The sequence below is a fragment of the Peromyscus eremicus genome, unplaced genomic scaffold, assembly GCF_949786415.1.
Source record: "Peromyscus eremicus unplaced genomic scaffold, PerEre_H2_v1 PerEre#2#unplaced_72, whole genome shotgun sequence".
Taxonomy (NCBI): Eukaryota; Metazoa; Chordata; class Mammalia; order Rodentia; family Cricetidae; genus Peromyscus; species Peromyscus eremicus.
Window position 1 is genome coordinate 173,001 of NW_026734313.1, and position 22,349 is coordinate 195,349.

The 22,349-nt window shown below is 50.3% G+C and overlaps 1 protein-coding gene and 1 long non-coding RNA gene across 3 annotated transcripts; both read right to left on the reverse strand.

Moving 5' to 3' along the window:
* Positions 1-145: 145 nt before the first annotated feature.
* LOC131901348 (uncharacterized) lies at positions 146-2,681 on the reverse strand. Its single transcript, XR_009376509.1, has 3 exons — positions 2,611-2,681; positions 1,303-1,398; positions 146-630 (listed from the first exon to the last, which is right to left on the reverse strand). It is a non-coding gene; the product is annotated as an uncharacterized LOC131901348 (long non-coding RNA).
* Positions 2,682-9,625: 6,944 nt separating this feature from the next.
* On the reverse strand, positions 9,626-22,121 carry Sbk2 (SH3 domain binding kinase family member 2). 2 transcript variants are annotated; one of them, XM_059252559.1, is made up of 4 exons: positions 22,038-22,121; positions 20,809-21,063; positions 14,352-14,554; positions 9,626-10,629 (listed from the first exon to the last, which is right to left on the reverse strand). In XM_059252559.1, the coding sequence occupies exons 2-4, from the start codon at positions 21,059-21,061 to the stop codon at positions 10,042-10,044; spliced, it is 1,044 nt and encodes a 347-aa protein (XP_059108542.1). In that variant the 5' UTR covers positions 21,062-21,063; positions 22,038-22,121; the 3' UTR covers positions 9,626-10,041. The 2 variants fall into 2 exon arrangements, with proteins under 2 accessions (XP_059108542.1, XP_059108541.1); XM_059252558.1 differs by having other exon boundaries at positions 21,859-22,100.
* Positions 22,122-22,349: the final 228 nt, after the last annotated feature.

Genomic DNA, 22,349 nt, shown 5'->3' on the forward strand with positions numbered 1-22,349 from the left:
TGGATGGTGACATTGTGTTTCTGAGGGTGCTTAGGCTCAGTGCATAAGAAATCAGTGACTGTCCTGCTATCCCATTTTGTGCCCCAGTCCATGGCAACCCAAGCCTGTCTACTCCAGACCCTCCTGAGAGAAGGTTTCATGTGGGTAGCCCAATCTGACCTCTTGTTCAGTGTGTCGTGAATGCCCTTGAGCTCCTGACCCTCTTGCCTGTACCTCCAGGGTGCTGGGATTACAGATGTGCAATACCACGCCTGGTTCTGTGCACCACTGAACCTAGGGTTTCATGCATGCTGGGCAAACATTCTACCAACTGAATTTCATTCCCAGCTCAGGGACCTTGCTCTTAAGATAGTATTACGTGGCCGCATCAGATCACCTGGACTTGAGTCCAGGCTTGGCTATGGGCAGCCCGTATACCTCTGGGGTTTTGTTCCTTTCTCACAGCCTCAGCTTTCTCATCTGTAAAATGGGAGTATTAACCACATCAAGGGGTGAGGATTACCAATGACTTAGTTCCTGTATGGGCCGAGATGGTATGTGATGGATGCCTTTTTACCAAGAGCAAGCCCAGAGCTAGTGAGATGGCATTTGCTATGTAAGCCTCGATGATCCGAGTTTGATCCCTGGAACCTAAATAACAGAAGGAGAGAACCAATTACCATAAGTTGTCCTCTAACCTCCACAAATGTTCGCTGTAAAGTTAATGGATTAATGGAAAAGTGATCTCAGACATATCTAACTATGCCTCTCTGTGCCTAACAGTGTGTGTGTGTTTGTGTTTGTGTGTGTGTGAGAGAGAGACAGAGAGACAGAGAGAGAGACAGAGACAGACACAGAGATAGAGACAGAGACAGAGAGTCATGTAGTCCAGACTGGCTTCAAACTCTATAGTTGAATTTTGAACTCCTGATCCCCTCTCCCTCTACCTCCTGAGTCCTGGGATTATAGGCATGTACTGCCTCTCGGAGCTTGGACTCTAGATAAATGCCCTGCCATCGACACTACAGTCCTGCAAGGGAGGAACCTTGATCTGCGTCACAGAAAGGATTCAGAGCAGTCTAGCTCATCACCAAATGCACACGGTAGAGCTGGGACCCAACCCCGGAAGAACGATGGACATGCCCCTGCTTTGACCTTGTCCTGGGTTCCAGATGAGGACGTTCATGGCTTCCCCTGTCTTAGTGACCCGAGCAGGTCCCTTCCTATGTCTGAACCTCTCCTTACTGGTCTGTAAACCGAGGGCGAGCTTGGAAGACACCACCTCACCCCGCCCCATCCACCCCCCGCACTCCAGTTTCTGACCCCTGCAATCCTGGCGGGGAAAACGGTGCCTCCTCCTCTTCCCAGATCACGGCTCAGAGGTCACGGAAGGTGATGGAGCCTGGCGCCCCTGCACTCCTGCAAAGGCCAGCAGGGTCCAGTTACTGGTTTGGGCAAGGAGGAGGATATGTCGGGGGTCTTGATAGACGGACACTCTGATCCCGCCACCAGGCAAAGGCACATGCAGGAAACTCTCTGGTCCCCAGATCTCATTAAGCCAGAGACTTAAATAGCTACTGAGAGCTAACCTCAGGAGGGTAGGGCTTCTGCTGCCTTCTCCTTCCTGTCCTGGCTCGTTGGGGTGTCATAGAGCGGTACCCCAGCTTGGAAGAAACCGTGGTCTCTATCCCTGGGTGGGATCAGGTGGACCCCAACTATGAGTCATCTCTCCAAAAGTGCCGGAGGGCCCAGCCTGAGGTGCAGCCTTTGGATCCTCTGCAAACCAGAGGTGTGTGGGTGTGTGATGGGTGTTCTAGCCCGAGGTCTCTCCACCCCCGTTACCTTCGGCCAGCCCCAAACAAGCGGGTACCTAATTACTCAGTCATTCTATCCCTGTTTGGCCGGGCAGCTAAGCCCAAACATCTGGCCCCAGGGCCCACAGCCAGGATGGGTAGCCAGCCCCACCCGCTGCTGGCCCTGACTCTCGACACCTCCGCGGGGACAGCTGAGCTCCGTGTCTGCTTGCCAGCGTGCGGCAACCCAGAACAGTAGCTGCATAAGATGAGCAAGCTCGGTGGGTACAGATAAACTCCAAACTCAAACTCCATTAGACCTGCACCCCCACACACCCCCATACCACCTCCCCCACACACACACCTTACACACACACACATCAAGCAAATGAGGATCTGTCATTATCCACCTGGACTATGATGGTTGATAGAGAAAACTTAGACCTGTACTGTAACACCACATCCTCACATCGCTTACACCCTAAAGCGTGGCAAGGAGCACCCAGCATTCGGCTCTCTGGAAGTTGCTCAGGAACAAACCTCCAAGACCTGTCAAATCATAGCCTATGTCTCAGCACATCTAGTTATAATTCGTTACTCGGGGCTGAGGCTGCAGCTCAGTTGGTAGAGTGCTTGCCTGGCATGCACAAGGCCCTGGGTTCAATCCCCCGCGCTGCCTAAAGTGGGTGTAGTGGTGTGTGCCTGTAACCTCGGCACTAAGGAGATGGAGGCAGGAGGATTAAGAGTTGAAGGTCATCCTTGGCTACATAGGAAGTCTGAAGTCGGCCTGGCTTAGACGAGACTGACTCAGACAGACAGACAAACAACAAAAACTTACCTGTGAGAAGAACACTGGGCCTTTTGTCTCTCTGCACAGGCACTAGGCTGTGAATTTTGACCTTCTTTCCTGTGAGAGGCATAGGTAGTGGACAGTTGCTATTAAAAAGAAAGCTAGGGGTGGGGGTGGGGTGGCACACACCTTTAATCTCAATACTTAGGAGGCAGAGGCAGGTGGATCTCTGTGAGTTTGAGGCCAGCTAGGGCTACATAGTGAGACTTTGTCTAAAAAAAAGAAAGGAAGGAAAAAAGGAAGGAAGGAAGAAAAGAAAGAGAAAAAAACAGAAAAAGAAAAAAGAGAGAAACCTGGCCTCGAACTCACAGAGACCTGCATGCCCGCCTAGTATATGGGTGTTTTGCCTGCATGTATGTCTATGGGTGTGTCTGATGCCCACAGAGGCCATAAGACATCCCATCCCCTGGAACAGGAGTTATGGGTGGTTGTGAGCTGCCGTGTGTGTGTGTGTGTGTGTGTGCGCGCGGGGAACTGAACCCTGGTCCTCTGCAGGATCAGCGAGTGCTCTTAACTGCTGAGCCACCTTTCCAGCTCCCTGGCTGTGAGCAATGCTCATCGAAATCTAACCTAAGAGCATGCCCTGCCCTTGAAATGGAAATCCATGGCCCTCAGCAGTCACTGCCACCCCTGCACCTTAGTTCCTGCCCCACCAGCTCCGTTACGACTGTGGGTGGTCTGTTCCACATATTTCCTGTGAATGCAGCTGCCATCTGTGGTCCTCTGTGATGACTTCTTTGACTTAGCATTGATGGCTCAAGGTGCCTCTGTGACACCCAGGACGTGTGCCCGACTCGCTCTTTTTTTTTTTTTTTAAGATTTAGCTATTTATTATAAGCGCCAGAGATGGTTGAGAGCCACCATGTGGTTGCTGGGAGTTGAACTCAGGACCTCTGGAAGAACAGTCAGTGCTCTTAACCACTGAGCCATCTCTCCAGCCCGACTCGTTCTTTTATCGTGACCTGATAGTATCTCACACACAGGTGAGTCACATTGTGTTCATGCATTGGTTCGTCTGATGTCTGCATTGTCTCCACTCTCTGGGTAACGTTGCTGTGTATACGTGTGTGCAGCCTTTGTGTGTGTGAGCATGTGTATGAGCACATGTGTGTATGTGCGGAAGCCAGGCGTCTATGTCAGATGTCTTCTGCAGTTGTTTTCCACTTTAAAACAAAACAAGGCTGGCGCGATGACTCAGTGGTTAAGAGCTCTGGTTGCTCTTCCAGAGGACTTGGGTTCAATTCCCAGTACCCACATGGCAGCTCACACCTGTCTATAACTCCTGTTCCAGGGGATCCAATACCCACATAAGAAACACATGCAGTGCCGGGCGGTGGTGGCGCACGCCTTTAATCCCAGTACTCGGGAGGCAGAGGCAGGCGAATCTCTGTGAGTTCGAGGCCAGCCTGGGCTACCAAGTGAGTTCCAGGAAAAGGCGCAAAGCTACACAGAGAAACCCTGTCTCGAAAAACCAAAAAAAAAAAAAAAAAAAAAGAAACACATGCAGGCAAAACATCAATGTACATAAAAATAAAAATAAATTATAAAGTTGTCAGGCTTGGCAGCAAGTATCTTTAAAAAAAAACAAAACACCTGAGTTGGAGAGATATCTCTGTGGTTAAGAACACTGGCTGCTCTTCCAGAGGTCCCGAATTCAATTCCCAGCAACCACATGGTGGCTCACAACCATCGTATAATATGATCTGATGCCCTCTTCTGGCGTGCAGGCATATGTGCAGACAAAACACTCTATATCAAAAAAAATTTATAAAAGTATTGCCGGCAGTGGTGGCACATGCCTTTAATCCCAGCACTCGAGAGGCAGAGGCAGGTGAATCTCTGTGAGTTCAAGTCCAGCCTGGTCTGTAGATGGAGTTCCAGGACACCCAGGGATACACAGAGAAAACAAAACCCTGACAACTTCATTCATGTCTATAATGAATTTTGGTCATTTTCATCCCATCTCTCTCTCATGCCCCTCTCCTCCTGTTGGACCCTTTCTTCCCAGCTAATTTTCTTTCTTTCATGTTTATTTTTTGTTTCCCCACTGAGCGTGGGCAGTTATCAGTCACTAAGCTACTGAAGAAAATACTCCACCTCCCTCCCCTCCAGAATTAACTACCACTGGTCACTCAGAGAGGAGTGGGGCGGGGCCCATGAGCCTCTCCCCCATCCATCAGAGCGTCGCTGGGCCTAACCTTGTGCAGATAACCACAGCTGCAGTGTGCAGCGGCCACGGCACATCTGGAGGGCTGCGGTTCACAGCGCTGCTCCCCACCCTCCGGCTCTTACATTCTTTTCTTCTTCATGCTGCCTGGGTGTTGGGTGATTTAGATGTCCAACTGAGGGCTGAACGCTCAGGCCTCGTGCCCGGCTAGGGGGTCTCCCTGTCCACACCTGCCTAGCCCTGGAATTGCAAGCACACTCAGGCTGCACACGCTGTTCGTGTGAGTACTGGGTCCCTGAACTCAGGACTCACGCTGGCTGAGCCGTCTGTCCGTACTCTGTGTGGCCCTGTGTCCCGTCCTGGGTGTAAATCTAGGAGTGGAAATGCTGGGCCTGGTGGAGCTCATCGTGGAAGTTACATCTATGATGTGTGTGCATGTGGGGGAGGGGACACACACGCCACGCACGCACGTGTAGATGTCAGAGCACAACTTGCAGGAATCTGTTCTCTCCTTCCACCATGTGGGACCCGGGATGGATCTCAGCCATCTGGCTTGGCGGCAAGCGCCTTTCCTCACTGATCCCTCTCACTGGCCCCGATGATGGTGAAAAGCCTGCTCACGTGTGTGAGGGGCCGCTTGTCACGCCCTCGCCTGTCACTAACGGAAGTGGCTGTGCTCACGGGTCTGCAGTGTTCCTTGCTTGGCTTTCGGTCTTTACCGATCAGGTGCCATAACTCAGAGACACAACCGTATTCATCTGCACCTCACACTTCCTCCCATCCCCCCCCCACCTGAGCTCTCTCCCACCCACTCATCCCCATCTTCACACACCCTTGCACACCCACGCTCCTGTTGGCTCGCTCAACTGCTCCTCACATTCGTAACTCTTATACATACCACACTAGCATGTTATATGTAACCACACATTTGTGCCCACACTCATAAACTCTCACACACTCAAGCTCACACTCACTCCCGTGTACCTGCACTCATGTTGACACCTGTGGACACACCTGCACACTCGCATTCATACCTAACCCCACAGCCTCACACCTCATGTTCACACACACATTTGTGATCCTGCACACACAGCATGAACTCTTGCATGAACACATTTATGCAACATACTCATGTCCATGCTCATTTACACTCACACACATACAAGCACACATCTTCATTGTCTACCCCACATTTCATATTCACACACCTGCTCATGCGCACACTCATGTTCACACCCTTCTTTGAACACAAGATCATACTCATGATCACACTAACCCTAGCACTCACCTCCACACCCACACACTTACATTATATGCCCATGCTTACACCCACACACATCTATACTTTTATTCACACTTTTACACACCTGTGTTCACTCTTGCACACACAGTCAACCTCATGTTCACACCTGCCCTTACCCTCACACACATGCTTCATGTTCACACATATTCCGGCTCCTGCACACAGTGAACATTCTTACACAAACACACATCACATACTCTTGTGCACTCTCACACTCAGGTCCACACTCCTGCACACATGAACAGTCTTTTCATTCCCACCCACACTTCATATTTGCATTTATTTTCGTTCACACCACCCAGTTCACTCTTGTACATATGCACACTCATGTTCACACCCACCTTTACACACAATCACACTGATGATCACATTAGCCCTAGCAATCACTTCCACACCCACACATGTCCACTCACACTTCAACAGCCTCCCATGTACTCACATTCACTCCTGCTCCTACACTTGTGTACACTCACATTCATACCTGCCCACATGGTTTGTGTTCACACTCACTTCCACACACTCATGTTCACTTCCACATGCACAAACACTATCATGTCCACATGTACACTCAATCTTACACCCCACACCTCATAATCACAGTCACCCACATGCTCATTCAATTCACACTTGTGTGTTCATCTGCACCCTTGCACACTCACATAGCCACATTTGTGACACACTAGTCCTAGCACCTCTACACTCACTCATGTCCACTCATGTCCACATGCTCATGCTCACAAGCACCCATATCCACACTTGTTCACATCTCATGCATGCATTTCATATCACACCCACCTAATTTCGTGATGCTGACTCCTGTACACACAAGCCCAAGCTCATAGTCACACCCACATTCACATCCCCAGACTTAACCTTCACACTCACACACAGTAACTTCTGCATACATGCACACTCCCATGTTTACATCTACCTTGCATACTCATGCATCCACACTCCTGCGATCACTTTTGCTCTTGCACTCACTGCGTCACACCTCGCACACACACTCACGACATTCTTATGTGCTCATTCACATGCACACACATTCTCACTTTCATCCACACTCTTGTGGCTGTGGCTGCACACACTAAACACACACACATACACACACACACACACGGCTGTGGTTGCACACACACTCTCACACTTTTTCACGCCCTTCTCTCACACCCCTGCAGCTCAACAGGTGTGTGTGTGAACTCTGACCAGTGTGTGACTGCTGTGCCACACCACAGCCCCCAAAGGGAAGTCGGGAAAGTCCCAGGGACCCCTTCGGCATGTTGGTCAGAGAGCAGGGAGAGTGTGCGAGCCTGTGTCCTTGGTGTGAAATGGTGCAGTTAGCATTGTTAGTGTTGTCCTGACCCTTGGACCCTTCCTGTCATCCCCTGTTGCTGAGGTCCATGCTTGTCATTATCACCTTCCAGCTAATCCTCAGCTGCCACCACCAATTAACACGCCCACAGGCACCCCCTGTGCCCCCCCCCCCCCCCCGCCCTTCTCCAGTCCCGTTACCCTCACACCCTCATCCCAGGCGCCTCCCGCTTTTATGGGACACATTCTTGGCCTAATTGCTAGGCTATTTTAGATCCACGGAGGAGGTGGCAGGAGGTCTTGACGCAGCTCACCCCCTTTGCCGTCCCCATCGGTTCTTTCTAAAGATCCTTTACTCCGAGGCACCCCACTGGCTGCCCAGGATGGCCACTGCCATCCCTACTGCTTTGGCTGGAACCCAGAGCCCAAGGGTCCTTGGGGTCATGTCACACACAGGCACACACGCTCTGCCAGCCCCCTACCAGGCGGCACCTCGTAGCCACAGCAGGAGCACTTGGGTGTGTGCAGGGGGCCTAGGGAGCCAGAGACACTCGATCCGTCCCTGAGTTGTAGCCTTGCTCTGGGCCTGCAGCCAAGCAGGGCACGGAGAGGAAGAGAGCGTGTTTGCAAACAGGGGTAGCTGCCAGCAAGGGGCTAGGGTGTGTGTGGGGGTGAGAAGGAGTGGGGGGACCAGACGGACGAAGGCTGGGGACTGGCTAGGGCTCCTGTGGGACCTACCTTACCATGCTGTCTTACACAAGCATGCACACGCAAAGTTGGATGGCCAGCGAACCACAGACGTCTGCCCGTCGCCTCTCCCTCCTCGCGGCAGTGATTTTTTTTTTTTAAACGATACTCTTAGGAACGGTGTGAACTCAGGTCCCCACGCTTTCATAGCCAGCACTTTACCAACTGCGTCACCTCCCCAGGCAGGACTGTGTTTTTCATGACATTGTTACTGCACAGACTTTGATTGGGTAGAACAGAGAGGATTCTTAGAAATAAATGGCTCACGGGACTGGGGATGAGGCTCAGCTGGTGGAGTGTGTGTTTAGCACACATAAAGCCCCAGGTTGGATTCCTAGCATTGTATACACTCAGCACAGTGGTGCAAGCCTGTAATTCCATCTCTCAGGAGGTAGGAACAAGAGGATCAGGAGTTCAAGGTCATCCTCAGCTGCATGGTGAGTTCTAGGGCAGCTTGGCCTATGTATGACCATGTTAAAAACAAAACAAACAAACAAAAAACCCAGTGGTGGTGGAGCACGCCTTTAATCCCAGCATTTAGGAGGCAGAGGCAGGTGGATCTCTGTGCATTTGAGGCTAGCCTGATCTACAGAGTGAGTTCCAGGACTACCAGGGCTACATAGCGAAACTGCATTATAAAAACTAAAACAAAACAAACATTCAAAAACTGGGCAGGTGAGATGGCTCAGGAGGTGAAGGGGCCGGCCACTAACGCCTGTCACCATGACAGAACCCACTTCTGCAAAGTGTCCCCCGATCTCTACAGGCATGCTGTGGTGTGAGCATGTAATGATGAATTCTTTCTTAAAATTAAAAACTAAATAGCTACCCGGACACTATTTAGACACCTGCCGTCACAGGCTCCATGGAAGAGTGACCCAACGGGAGTCCTTACCCAAGCACCACTTGGCCCTACGACCTCTCTGTCTCTGTCTCACCCATTGCCCAAGAACACTCATCTCTTCCCTAAATGGACAGAGGCACAGCACAAGATCCAGTTGCCAGGGGGACTTTATTTGCAGAGGGCAGCTGAGGCAAGAGTACATAAAGTATCTCAGATGGTGGCGGCGGCCGCGGCCGCGGGGGGGTGGGGTGGGGGGGAGGATGTCCCGGCATGCAGGTGGGTGGGAGAAAAAGCTGGAGCAGATCGGAGTGCTGTGAAGCCCCATGAGAGAAGACGGGGTGACGAATCCAGGAAGACAGTGGTGAAGAGTGGGGAAGGCCCCCAGTGGGGAGCCCTGGTGATCAGATGTGTCTACTGATTTGACTGCTTGCTGTAGGCCCGGCGCTGCTCTGGGGATGCAGGGTCAGTCCTCCGGGAGCCAAGACCCCACCCTCTGGGAGGGCGCACAGTTAAAAGGGGTCCAGCGCACACCAAATAAGTAAATAAAAGGAACACACAGTAGAGGAGGGGCCGAGGATTGTGAAGTCCAGGGCAGGTGGCTGTCTTACCTGGGGCTTGTGGGGGTGGGGGGGTGGGGGGGGGCGCTACCTGAGGTGGGCGGGACGGTGCACAGCTATGCGGGAGAGCTGAACACGGTGCATGCCTGTTATCCCCAGGACTCAGGATTCTGGGGCAGGAGGATCCAGAGTTCAAGACCAGAGACAGCCAGACGGCTTCAGTAGGTAAAGGTGCTTGAAGACTGATAAAGAATTCAGTTCCATCGCTGGGCCCCAAGGTGGAAGGAGAGAACTGGCTCCCTAAAGTCACACATGTGTATGCACGCACGCACGCACGCACGCACGCACAGAGCATAAAGGAGGGATGCAGACTACACACAGGACAGGCAGCGGAGAGATTGGAAACGGAGAGGAGGCTGCAGCCAGGCAGCGCGGGCTAAGCAGGTCTCGGCATGAGGGTGCTCCCCCTTTACAGCCCGTGGTCTCCTAACTACCCATCTTCCCTCAGCTCCTTTGCCAGTTCCTCAGCCTCCCCCTCCCTCTGCTTCCAGGGTTGGCCTAGGAAGCCCTTGATGGAGCTCACAGGGTTCCTCTTCCTGGGGTGAGGGTCTAGCAGCCCCCACAGGAGAGTGTCTGCCGCAGGGGATAGGCCATACCAGGGCTGTGGCCGGTCTTGGGGCTGGCCGGAGGCCTGCCAGATAAGGAAGTCCTCGAAGAAAGGGTCAGCCTCCACCAGGGGCTGGTCCCAGGGGAAGTAGCCGGTAAGGAGGCAGAAGACCAGGACTCCCAGAGCCCAGGCATCCAGGGCAGGTTGGATGGGTAGTCCCTCGGGGAAGGGTGGTGGGGCACACAGCTCAGGGGCCGTGTAGGGGATCGGTGGCCCAGTGAGTCGGAGCAGGGTCCCTCTGGGCCGGGTGTGGCCGAAGTCCGTCAGCTTGATGCGATGGCAGTCTGGGTCACACACCAGCACATTCTCTGGCTTCAAGTCCCGGTACACCAGGCCATGGGAGTGGATATGCTCCAAAGCTGAGGCCAGCTGGGCGGCACAGCGCTGGACTGCGGGCTGGGGAAGACCCACCTGCGGGGATGAAAGATAATGACGGTCCCCTGCTCCCCTAGCTGCTGAGGGAAGCTGAAGAGGTAGGCCTTCTTTTCAACCTGAGGCGCAGCTCCTGGAAAAGCTGAGAAGGCTCATAGGTCATGCCAGTGAGGCCTGTGAGCTATGAGAGACCTGTGAGGCCCGGTGTGATCTTGTTAGTGTGAAGCATGGCATGTGTCTCTAAGGGCTGTGAACCTGTGATACCTACGAGGTCCAGTGTGAGCCTGTAAGGCCTAGGAGGCCCAGCTGAGCCTATCAGACCTGTGAACCTGTGAGGTCTCAGAGGCCCAGTGCAAGGCTGTCAGGTCTACTGTGAGCTGGTAAGGCCTACCTGAACCTGTGGGTCTTAGGAGTCCTATGAGACCTAGTGTGAGCTGGAGTGCTGTGGGATGGTCTGTATGTCAAATGTGTTGCTGATTGGTCAGTAAATAAATCACTGATTGGCCATTGGCTAGGCAGGAAGTATAGGCGGGACAAGGAAAAGAATTCTGGGAAGTGGAAAGTGAGTCAGGGAGACACTGCCAGCCGCCATCAGGACAAGGAAGATGTAAGGTACCAGTAAGCCATGAGCCATGTGGCAAAGTAAAGATTAATAGAAATGGGCTAAATATAAGAGTAAGAGCTAGACAATAACAGGCCTGAGCTAATGGCCAAGCAGTTTAAATAATGTAAGAGTCTGTGTGTTTATTTTATAAGTGGGCTCTGAGACTGGCGGGACTTGGTGGTGGGAGCTGGAGAGAAATTCTCCAGCAACAAATGGCGTCCAACATGGTGGCAAGAGTTTCCACCTAAAAACTTAGAAAAAAGATTCTAAAACGGACCTAAAAACAGCTTCCTAATTGTCTCTCTCAAATAAGCGGCAGCTGCCGGTTTGAGCTACTGGCGGGTTCCTAGCGTGCGCTCTCGACCTGCAGTATGGTGGGAATGAGGCCTCTGCAAGTAACACATTAAACTGTGTGGTGAATTTAGCCTTTGCTAGTACAAAACAAAAAAAAAAGAGGTTTCTGGGCTACACGCTACTTTGGTAAAAGTGTAGACCCACTATTTCTGAGAGTTATGGCTCCCAGAGCTGGCAGAAAGCGGACCGCCGCCATGTTGGGAAGCTGAAGTGGGCGGAGCCAGCAGCCACTGCGCCGTTTCAGGCTTAGAAGGCTGCAGTTTAAAAGCAATAGGCTCAAGCTAATATAAAAAAATAAGCCACGAAAAGATGGCTACCACACAGAGAATCTGGATTATGTTCTCTTTGATATTCGTAACTGCAGAAAAACATTTGATTGTAAAAGCTGTTGAGTTATGCCAAAATGTATATTTTAAAGGTACCTTGACTTCAAAATTTGGATATAAGGATATGTTGCTTTGGAAAAGAGTCTCTGCTCTTGTTTCCACAGAAAGCCAGAGACTATGGATTTGTTCCAGATTAAGATACATCAGGTTTGACCAGCCAAGACCCCCTGAAAGGTCTCCAATGACACCATGGCCCAGATGATTCAACATCCAGAATGGTTTCAAGTTAACTGGCTCAGACGATACAGCCTCACGGACTACTCCATGATCCTAAAATTTTTTTTCTGTCTCCAGAAGATACAGCGCCCCCCTCCAGCAGGAAGTAGTAAGAGAAGCTACGCCCAAATTCCCAAATATACCAAGCTGGCTTTAGAGATGGAATTGGCTCACTCCCCCTCTAAACCCAGACATATTGCTCAAAAAAAAAAAAATGGTTAAGAGATTCTTGTGTCCCAAATCAGAAGAGCCCTCTGGTGTGGGACAGAGAAAAAACAATATTTTTATTTAAATCAGGTTGATTATAAATACAATCTCTTTCTAAAACAAAAAAGGGGATAGTTTAGATATGATAGGATGAAAGGGTAGATTAATGAACCTACTTTTAAAGAGTAACAACTTGTTTAAAATGTTTTACATTGCTATAGATTTTAGTTTATTGATACAAATTTAAATTTAATTTTGTTATACTGTATATATATTTCTATTCTTGTTTGAGATATTATGTTTATGTAACTCATTTAAAATTGTAATGGATAATTAAAAAATAGATTAATAGTTAGTCATCTATGATAATATTTGTAGCCATGTTAGTTAAGTCCTCTAGGTATACATAGATATATTTCAGATAGATAGGTAGTCTTCAAACACTTCAAAGACCTACAGAATATGGCATTTAAAATGTTTTAAAAGTTTAGACTTTGGACAGTGAGACATGTCTGCTCCTGACAGCACCGATTTACTTCAGAGAGGAGGATGGGCATCAAAGACACTCCATATGGAGTTTATCTTCACCTTGACAAAAATAGCCATTTGGGCAAGAAACTGTTCTTGCCTGGACTGTCTGATCAACTGGACATGCAGGACCCATACAAAGGTGACCACTGAACTTTGCTTGACAAAATGGTCCTTCAGGTTCCTGCTTTGCAGAGAAAACTGCCAGACATTCTACAGGACACAGAGAAGAGTGAATAAGAGACTCTAGGCCTGTGGGCTGAAGACAGATGCCCCAACTTTACAAGAGAACTTTGAATGACTGTCCAGGCTGCCAGCTGTCTCTGTCTACCCTACAAGACTCCTAAAAGTTGCTTATATCCTTCTCCATTTCTCAGGTAGTAATATATCCTTCTGAGGTCTTTGATATGGTTAAAGACTAGATACTTACAATTTTCCTTAGTTATAATAAAAGATAAGTTAGATATAAAACCTTAAACTTACAAATATAAGATAGATAGGATCTCTTCTTTAATATTGTAACTGTAATTCTTGCTTGATAATTGTTTTGTTATATGTAATTTTACTATGTTAAAGTTAAAACCTTCCTTTTTAAGAAAAGAAAAGGGGAAGTGCTGTGGGATGGTCTGTATGTCAAATGTGTTGCTGATTGGTCAGTAAATAAATCACTGATTGGCCATTGGCTAGGCAGGAAGTATAGGCGGGACAAGGAAAAGAATTCTGGGAAGTGGAAAGTGAGTCAGGGAGACACTGCCAGCCGCCATCAGGACAAGGAAGATGTAAGGTACCAGTAAGCCATGAGCCATGTGGCAAAGTAAAGATTAATAGAAATGGGCTAAATATAAGAGTAAGAGCTAGACAATAACAGGCCTGAGCTAATGGCCAAGCAGTTTAAATAATGTAAGAGTCTGTGTGTTTATTTTATAAATGGGCTCTGAGACTGGCGGGACTTGGTGGTGGGAGCTGGAGAGAAATTCTCCAGCAACACTGGAGTCTTAATATGAGCTCCAAGGCCTCGTTGAGGCTATGAGTTCTATGAAATTTGTGGGGCCGATTGGTGGGGGGATGAGGGGGACTAGCATGAGTCTGAGCCTGTGAGGCCTCCGAGGCCTAGTAGGAGCCTACAAGTCCCATGAGTTAGCAAGTATGCTGAGGCCTAGCATGAGCCTCTGGTGTGACCTGAAGAGATCTGTGAGGCCTAGTGCGAACTGACGGACCCCCAGATGGGTCCCAATGAGCCCATGAAGCCTGTTAACTCCAGCAGGGCAGACTATGAGCTTGTGAGGGTTGGTTAATCCCAACAGGACACAGTCAAGGAACGCTAAAGTGACCCAACAATTATAAAAATTGGGGTTAGATGGGGGCCAGGGTGGCCTAACACAGTGAACGTGATTCTTGGGCTTCCTTGACTTCCCACAAACCCTGGTAAGGCTCACAAAGGCATACCCAGGGGCCGACCTGCTCACCTTGGGCTGGATGAAGGTGATGAGGTCCCCGTGGAGCACAGGTTCCGTCAGGAAGCTGTAGGAATTGGCTGACTCAATGCCAATGCCGTAGGCTGCCACGATGGCCGGGTGCGTGCCAAGTGAGAGGCCCACGCAGAACTCATACAGGAAGCTACGGAGGGAAGTCGAGGTCTTGGGGAGCTGCTTCAGTGCCAGGGGTGTTCCTGGAGGTGGGGGGCAGATGGAACAGGGATGGATGTCAGAGGTGGGTAAGAGTTTGGGGTCACTAGGCCAGCTCTCTTGATCCTCTTCCTAGGCTTCAGGAGGGAATCTGTTTCCCAAACGCCTCCTTGTCCCCCAATCTCTGCCTCCCTACCAGCTACTCTAACAGCACCAGGCTCTGCTGCTACTATCGGTAGCATGCAGCACCCATGTCCACCCACGTCCACCCATGTCCATCCATGTCCACCCATGTCCACTCCGCATTTCTGTTCTCAGGGTGAATAAAAACTGAACCTGGAACCTCCAGTGACTGTTTAACTCCCCACGATGACAATCCCATGTAGGAGGGTTTTTTTAGTTAATTAAATTTCATTCGTTTATTTTACACCCCGAAGGGAGTTTCCCCTTCCTCCTCTCTTCCTGTTCCCTCTCCTGGCCTCCTCTCTGCACCCCCACTCCCCACATCCACCCCTTCTCTGTTTCTGTTCAGAAAGGGACAGGCCTCCCATGGATGTCAACAAAGCATGGCATATCAACTTGAGGTAGGACTAAGCTCCTCCCCTTGTATACTGGGCGAGGCAACTCAGTATGAGGAATGGGTTCCTGAAAGCCGGCCAGAGGTGGTGCATATCTTTAATCTTCGCACTTGGGAGGCAGAGGAAGGCGGATCTCAGTGAGTTCAAGTCCAGTCTGGTCTACAGAGCGAGTTCCAGGACAGCCAGAGCTACACAGAGAAACCCTGTCTCCAAAACAAAAACAACAACAAACAAACAAGCAAACAAGAAAGAAAGAAATAGGTTCCTGAAAGCCAGCTCAAGCATTAGGGACAGTCCTGACCCCACTGCTAGGAATCCCACAAATAGACCAAGCTACACAAGTGTCACACATAGGTAGAGGGCCTAGGTTGGTCCCGTGCAGACCGTGGGAGGATTTTTTTTTTTCTTTTTCTGAGGTAGGGTCTCTCTCACGTATTCCAGCCTGGCTTCTGGCTCCCTCTGTAGCTGGGGATGACGCTAAACTCCTGATCTTCCTGTCTCACAGGTGCGATTGTAGGTATGGCCCACCATGGCTGGCACAAAGACATGCTTGAGGCACCTGGGGAACTATACAGAGTGCAGGGTAACAGGTCCAATTAAGGGGTCATGATCCTAGTCCGTGGAGAAACAACTTCCTAGATTCTCCCTCCAAGGCAGAAACTTTTAGTGTCAAGCTTCTAGCCATCAGCTATGATTTCTTACTCTTATCTTAAAACTAACACAACCATGGGGTTGTGTTGTTGTATGATTCAGGTAGGCTGCCAACTTTCTCTTTTTTGTATGGCTGAGGATTGATCCTAGGGCCTCGGGCTTGCTGGGCAAGTGCTCTACCACTGAGCCATGCCCCCGGCCCTCACTGGGGGATTCTAGGCAAAGGCTCTATGGAAGAATGATGTCTTTCCCTGCTCACTGATAGATTCTGGGTCAACCGCTTATCCCTGGGCCACGTCCCCGGCCTCTCACTGGTACAGTCTAGGCAAGTACTAGAGCCCTGAGCCATAGCCTCAGACTTCTCTTTACTTTTTGCTTTGATACAAGTTTTCACTAAGTTTTCTCAGGGGCCTCGCATGAATTCTGCAGCCTCAGATAGACCTTGAAATGGCCGTCCTACTTCCTCAGCCTCCGGTATGGCTGAATGACATGAACGGCGCCTCTTTAAACACCCACCGTTCAGCTCCACACACTCCAGCCTGAAGTGTGTCTTGGCTTCGTGTGTGTGTGTGTGTGTGTGTGTGTGTGTGTGTGTGTGTGTGTGTGGACTGAAGTGGGGCCTCAGGCATGCGAGGTGAGTAGTGCCCTGTCCCTGAGCTACAGCCCCCATCACCTAGTGTTCTGAAGGTCTCTGCTCACTTCCCACTGTACTCTGAACAGCTCAGCACCGCCTCCATCTTGACACCTGGGGCATCGTCTCGCACAGCGGTTCTCAACCTTCCCAATGCCGAGACCCTCTAATACGGTTCCTCATGTGGCTGACCCCCCCCCCCACCATAAAACTATTTTTGTCGTTACTTCATAACTGTAATTTTGATGCTGTTATGAATCGTCGTGTACATATCTGTGTTTTCTGATGGGTCTTAGGTGACCCCTGTGAAAGGGTCGTTTGCCCCAGAGGGTCGCGACCCACAGGTTGAGAAACACTGATCTAGCGTGAGGCTGGGCACTCAGGGGTGTAACTCATATGTCCAATGAAACCAAGCAGTTGAGGCCTCACCAACAGTGCCTCAGTTCCCCTGCTGTTGTTCATGTCTCCATGCTCTCAGCAGACCCGCCACGGATCTCTCTTTCTGTTTCCCTCTCTCTCTGTTATGGGCCAAATCACATTTCCTCAAATTCAAACAACGGAAGACAAATTCCTAGGATCCCATCCCCCACCCCCACCCGGCAAATGAGGCTGTGTTCAAAGATAAAGTTCCTTCCTAACTTCCTTCCTTCCTTTTTAGTTTTTGAGACAAGATCTCTCTGGGTAATCTCACCTACCCTGGAACTCCATTGCCCACACTGGCCTCAAATATGAGTGGTCTTTCGTATTTATTCATGCATTTTATGTGTGTGTGTGAGCATGTGCTGTGTGTGTGTGGGATGCCTAAAGAAGAAGGTGTTAGATTCCCTGAAACTGGAGTCACAGGTGGGTGTGAGTTGCCTGGTACTAGGAACTGAACTCAAGTCCTCTGGAAGGGCAAGAAGTACTTTTTTTTTTTTTTTTTTCTTTTCAAGAAAGGGTTTCTCAGGCTGGAGAGATGGCTCAGAGGTTAAGAGCACTGGCTGCTCTTCCTGAGGTCCTGAGTTCAATCCCCAGCAACCACATGGTGGCTCACAACCATCTATAACGGGATCTGGTGCCCTCTTCTGGCCTGCAGGCATACATGCAAACAGAACTCTGTATACACGATAAATAAATAAATCTTTAAAAAAAAAAAGAAGGAAAGAAAAAAGAAAGGAAGGAAGGAAGGAAGGAAGAAAGGAAGGAAGGAAGGAAGGAAGGAAGGAAGGAAGAAAGAAAGAAAGAAAGAAAGAAAGAAAGAAAGAAAGAAAGAAAGAAAGAAAAAAAAAGAAAGAAAGAAAGAAAGAAGGGTTTCTCTGTGTAGCCCTGGCTGTCGTGGAACTTGCTCTTTAGCCCAGGCTGGCCTCAAACACAGAGATCTGCCTTCGAGTGCTGGGATTAAAGGCGTGCACCCCCGCCCCCCCAGCACAAGAAGCATTCTTACATGCAGAACCGTCTCAGAGACATCTCTCCACCCTCTCCTTCTTTGTTTTCAGTTTTTATTTTATGTGTATGAAGTGTCTGTCTACGTGTATGAATGTGCATGTCTGGTGCCCACAGATGTCAGAAGGCATCGGAGCCTATGGAATTGGATTCACATGGGTTTTTTTTTCCCTGCAAAAGGAAAAAAAATGCTTTTTAACTATGGAGCCATCTCTTTAGCCCCTAGCCTTCAGAGAGAGAGAGAGAGAGAGAGAGAGAGAGAGAGAGAGAGAGAGAGAGATATGGTTAGATATTATCAATGAATGTTGACATGGTGAGCATGTAGGACCACAGGACAACTCTATGGAGTCAGTTTGGTCCTTACACCTTTATGTGGGTTCCAGGGATCCAACTCAGGTGGAACAACCTCCGAGGCAATGCCTTTACCCTCCGAGGCATCTCAGCAGCCTGTGGGTGAGGCCACTGAGCACTCTTCCCTCTGCTCCCTGAATGCTGGAATCACAGGTGTTTGCCCAGCAGGATGTCGAAATTTGATGAAATGTTTTAGTTTTGTCCTGAACCAGGTATTGAACCTAGGGCCTCGCAGACACCAGGCGAGCATTCATACCACTGAGTCACATCCTCAGCCCTGCCCACCCGCTTCTCTCTCTCTCTCCTTTCTGAGACAGGGTGTCTTGGCTTACAGATGGCTGTCTTCAAGCTGAGTCCTCACACAGTCCTGACTCCTACTCTCTTCTTTGAAGGATACCAGGCAGATTGTATTGGTGTCCACACAAATAGCCTCATTTTATTTCTTTAAATCAGTGGTTCTCAACCTTCCTAATGCTGCGACCCCCCTCCACCATAAAATTATTTTCATTGCTACTTCGTAACTGTAATTTTGCTACTGTTATGAATTGTAATGTAAATATCTGTGGTTTTGTTTTGTTGTTTTTTTTTTTCGAGACAGGGTTTCTCTGTGTAGTTTTGGTGCCTGTCCTGGAACTCACTCTGTAGACCAGGCTGGCCTTGAACTCACAGAGATCCTCCTGCCTCTGCCTCCCCAGTGCTGAGATTAAAGGTGTGCGCCACAACCGCCCGGTAATATCTGTGCTTTTTGATGATCCTTTAGGTGACCCCTTGAAAAGATTGTCTCTAAAGGGGTCATGACCCATGCATGGGTTGAGAACTCATGATCTAAAGACATCATCTACTTGATAGATGGCATGCCCAGAATACATGAAACCTCTGGTTCCATCCCTCAAACGACATAAACTGGGCCTGGAGGTGCACTCCCGTAATCCCAACACTCAGTGGAGGTAGAGGCAGGAGGATCAGGAGTTCTAAGCTAGCCTCAGATACATGGCAAGTTTGAGGCCATTGTGGGCAGCATAGGACCCTGTCTGAAAGAGAGAAAGGAAGGGAGGAAGGAAGGAAGGAAGGAAGGAAGGAAGGAAGGAAGGAAAGAAGGAAGGAAGGAGGGAAGGAAGGAAGGAAGGAAAAAAAGGAAAGTTGGAGAGATGGTTCAGGGGTGGAGAACAATGGGTGTTCCAGAGGACTCAGGTTTGATTCCCAGCACCCAACATTATTTATGGCCGCTAAATAATGATCTGTAACTTCAGTTTTAGAGAATCAGATGCCCTCTTCTGGCCTCTGGGGGTACTGCACGCAAGTGGTGCACAGACATGCATACAGGCAAAACACCTATACACATAAAATTAAAAAATGAGCCGGGTGGTGGTGGCATATGCTTTTAATCCCAGCACTCGGGAGGCAGAGACACGTAGATTCTCTGTGAGTTCGAGGTTAGCCTGGGGTACAGAGTGAGTTCCAGGACAGCCAGGGCTACACAGAGAAACCCTGTCTCAAAAAACAAAAAGAAAGAAAGGAAGAGAGAGAAAGAGAGAGAGAGAGAGAGAGAGAGAGAGAGAGAGAGAGAGAGAGAGAGAGAGAGAGAGAGAATAGAGACAGACAGACAGACAGACATGGGGGGGGAGGAAGGGAGGGAAGGAAGGAAGAAAAGGTTAGAACAAACAAACAATAATTGTTACTCTTCCAGAGGACCAGAGTTCAAATCCCAGCAGCTCACAACCAACCACCTGTAACTACAGCTTCAGGGTACCTTTCGCCTCTCTGGCCTCTCAGGACACTGCACTCATGTGCACAGTTGCCCCCCCCCACACTGCCATATGCACATAACTAAAAAAATTGTTAATAAAAGTTTAAGAAGAAAGAGGAAAGGAAAGGCAGATGTTATAGTAAACACAAATCATGCGGTTTCAAACATCCCAGGAAGTGCAGATAAGTGGACATGGCTGTACGATAGAAAATCATTAGGTTTTTGTGTTTGTTTGTTAGTTTTAAGTACAAACAGGTTTCTCTTTTCTCCTTTCTTTTTAATTTTACACTGGTTGATTGTGTGTTTGTTGGGAGGAGGGTTGTGGAGGTCGGAGGACACCCTGGGGCAATCAGTTCTTTCCTTGCACCAGGTAGGTAGGATCTGGGGAATTGAACTCATGCCATCAGACTTTGTGGCAAGCGCCTTTAGCTGCTGAGCCATCCTGCCTGGCTTTCTATTTTTGAAACAGCCTCTAATGTAGCCCAGGCTGGCCTGAAACTCTGTACATATCATAGGATGACTTCAAACTCCCGATCCTCCCGCCTCTACGTCCAGGGATTCTATCTCAGAGATACCGGGGTTACAAGTATCAGCCACCATGTCCGGCTTTGTTTGTCTGAGACAGTTATCTTGCTACTCAGCCTGGCTAACCTGGAACTCACTATGTAAATCTTAGGCCAGCTTCAGATTCATAGCAACCTCCCCGCCTCGGCCTGAGTGAAGAGATTATGCAGGCATACACCATAATGCCGGACTTCTCATCTCTTCAAAGGAGAGAGCTGGGTTAAAGGAACCCCCTAAAAACACACAGCTTAGAAAGACCTGACTGACGTTCATAAGACTCCCAAGTCTTGGCTAGCTCGTCTGAAATCTTGCTCAGATGTACCCTATGGCATTCCCGGGCCCAGGATCCAGTACCTTTCTGCCGGTGAGTAACCAGCAGGACACGACCGAACCGGCCCTGGCCCAAGGGACGCACTTCCTCGTACAACTCCTCCACCTCAGTGCGGACCAGGGTCTGGGCGCTCAGAGCCATCATGTCCTCCAAGGCCAGCGCAGTCTCCTGACCCTGCTCCAGCTCCTCCACGGTGAGGCCCCCCAGGCCTTCGTCACCCCCATCTTCCACAGCTGCCACTTCCGTCACCCCGTCCTCTGACTGCTTGCCCGGCATTTCTGCAAGACAGACAAGGAAAGTGACCCAGGACTCAGAGGTCGCTAGCCTATGCCCAGTGGAGGGAGAGCATGGTAACGAGACCCCTGGGTCTGAGGGAGGAGGGCTGGGGTCTGGACCCACGGATCTGAGTGAAGAGGGCTGGACCTGCACTGATTGCCAGTTCTCATCACGACTTAACTTCCATTCTGTCAGAGGACCCCGAGGAGTGGAAAACAGTCAGCGGTGTGAGGTGAGGTCAACTGAGAGGTCCGATGCCCCCCCATTCCCACTGCCACCTGGTGGCCTGAGAGTGAAAGATGAACCAAGCCATTGAGACAACCCCCTCATCTTGTTTCCAAAGCAAACAGACTTGGGCCCAGAGTGGATGAGCAGCTCCCTCCAAAGAGCAAACAGGTGCTCTCTGCCTCCAGGGAAGGGTGGGGCTCTACGCAGCTTGAGACATCAGGGTCCTGCCGGAAGCTGTCGCTTGGACCGGTCCCCAATCCTTCAGCCCTCAATCATTTTGTGGTCCAACTCTCACAGCTCAGCGGCTCCTCCCTAGACCCAGGGCTCCAGACCCCAGTTCCCCTCCCAACATCTAGAAATATAGACCCCAGCCTTCCTCCTTCACATTAAGGGTCAGACCTCCTTCCTCAGACTCAGGAGTTCAGACCCCATCCATCTACCCTCAGATCCAGGGTCCCTGACTCCAGCCCTCCTCCCTCAGACCCAGGGGTCCAGCCCTCAGCCCTCCTCCCCCAGACCTAGGGGTCCAAACCATAACTTATTACTGCCCGGGAACTTCTTTGACTCACACAACTTGGGGGCTTGGACCCTGGCCCCAACACTCAAGCACTCGATGGCTTCAAGATCTTCCCTGTCCTGTTGAGGGTCCAGGACTCTTACCACCTGTTTTCCTAGTTCAACTGCAGCCCACCTCAAGCCGGTTAACCTTGCCCTACTTCTGACCTGGGCTGAGAGCTCCAGACCTCACCTTCTTCGAGGCTTGTCTGACCCCTTTCTGCCTACTGCGGTTAGTGCCCTGCACTTCGGGGCCCCTGCCAGCACCGGCTTGCCCAGGAGCAAGTCCCGCCCCCCACCTTGGGGGGTCGTAAAGCCCCACCCTCTGCCCCGCCCCTTCTGCCCCCACTGGGGCCAGAGCGACACCGTGTGTTGAATCCTAGTACTGACTGTGGTTGAACAAAGGCCCAGATTTTGGGGGGCGGGCGGGTGTGTGCTCAGCTCTCCTCCCTGGGACTACCCAAGAGTCCTGGTAGCCTTCCTCCCTCAGACTCCCCTCCTCCCT

Coding starts and splice junctions, on each gene's coding strand:
- Sbk2 (XM_059252559.1), bottom strand. CDS start 21,061: ATGCCGGGCAAGCAGTCAGAGGACGGGGTGACGGAAGTGGCAGCTGTG. Junction 14,555..20,808: donor GGTTACTCACCGGCAGAAAG/GTACTGGATCCT, acceptor CCCCACCTCCAG/GAACACCCCTGGCACTGAAG. Junction 10,630..14,351: donor TCACCTTCATCCAGCCCAAG/GTGAGCAGGTCG, acceptor TCATCCCCGCAG/GTGGGTCTTCCCCAGCCCGC.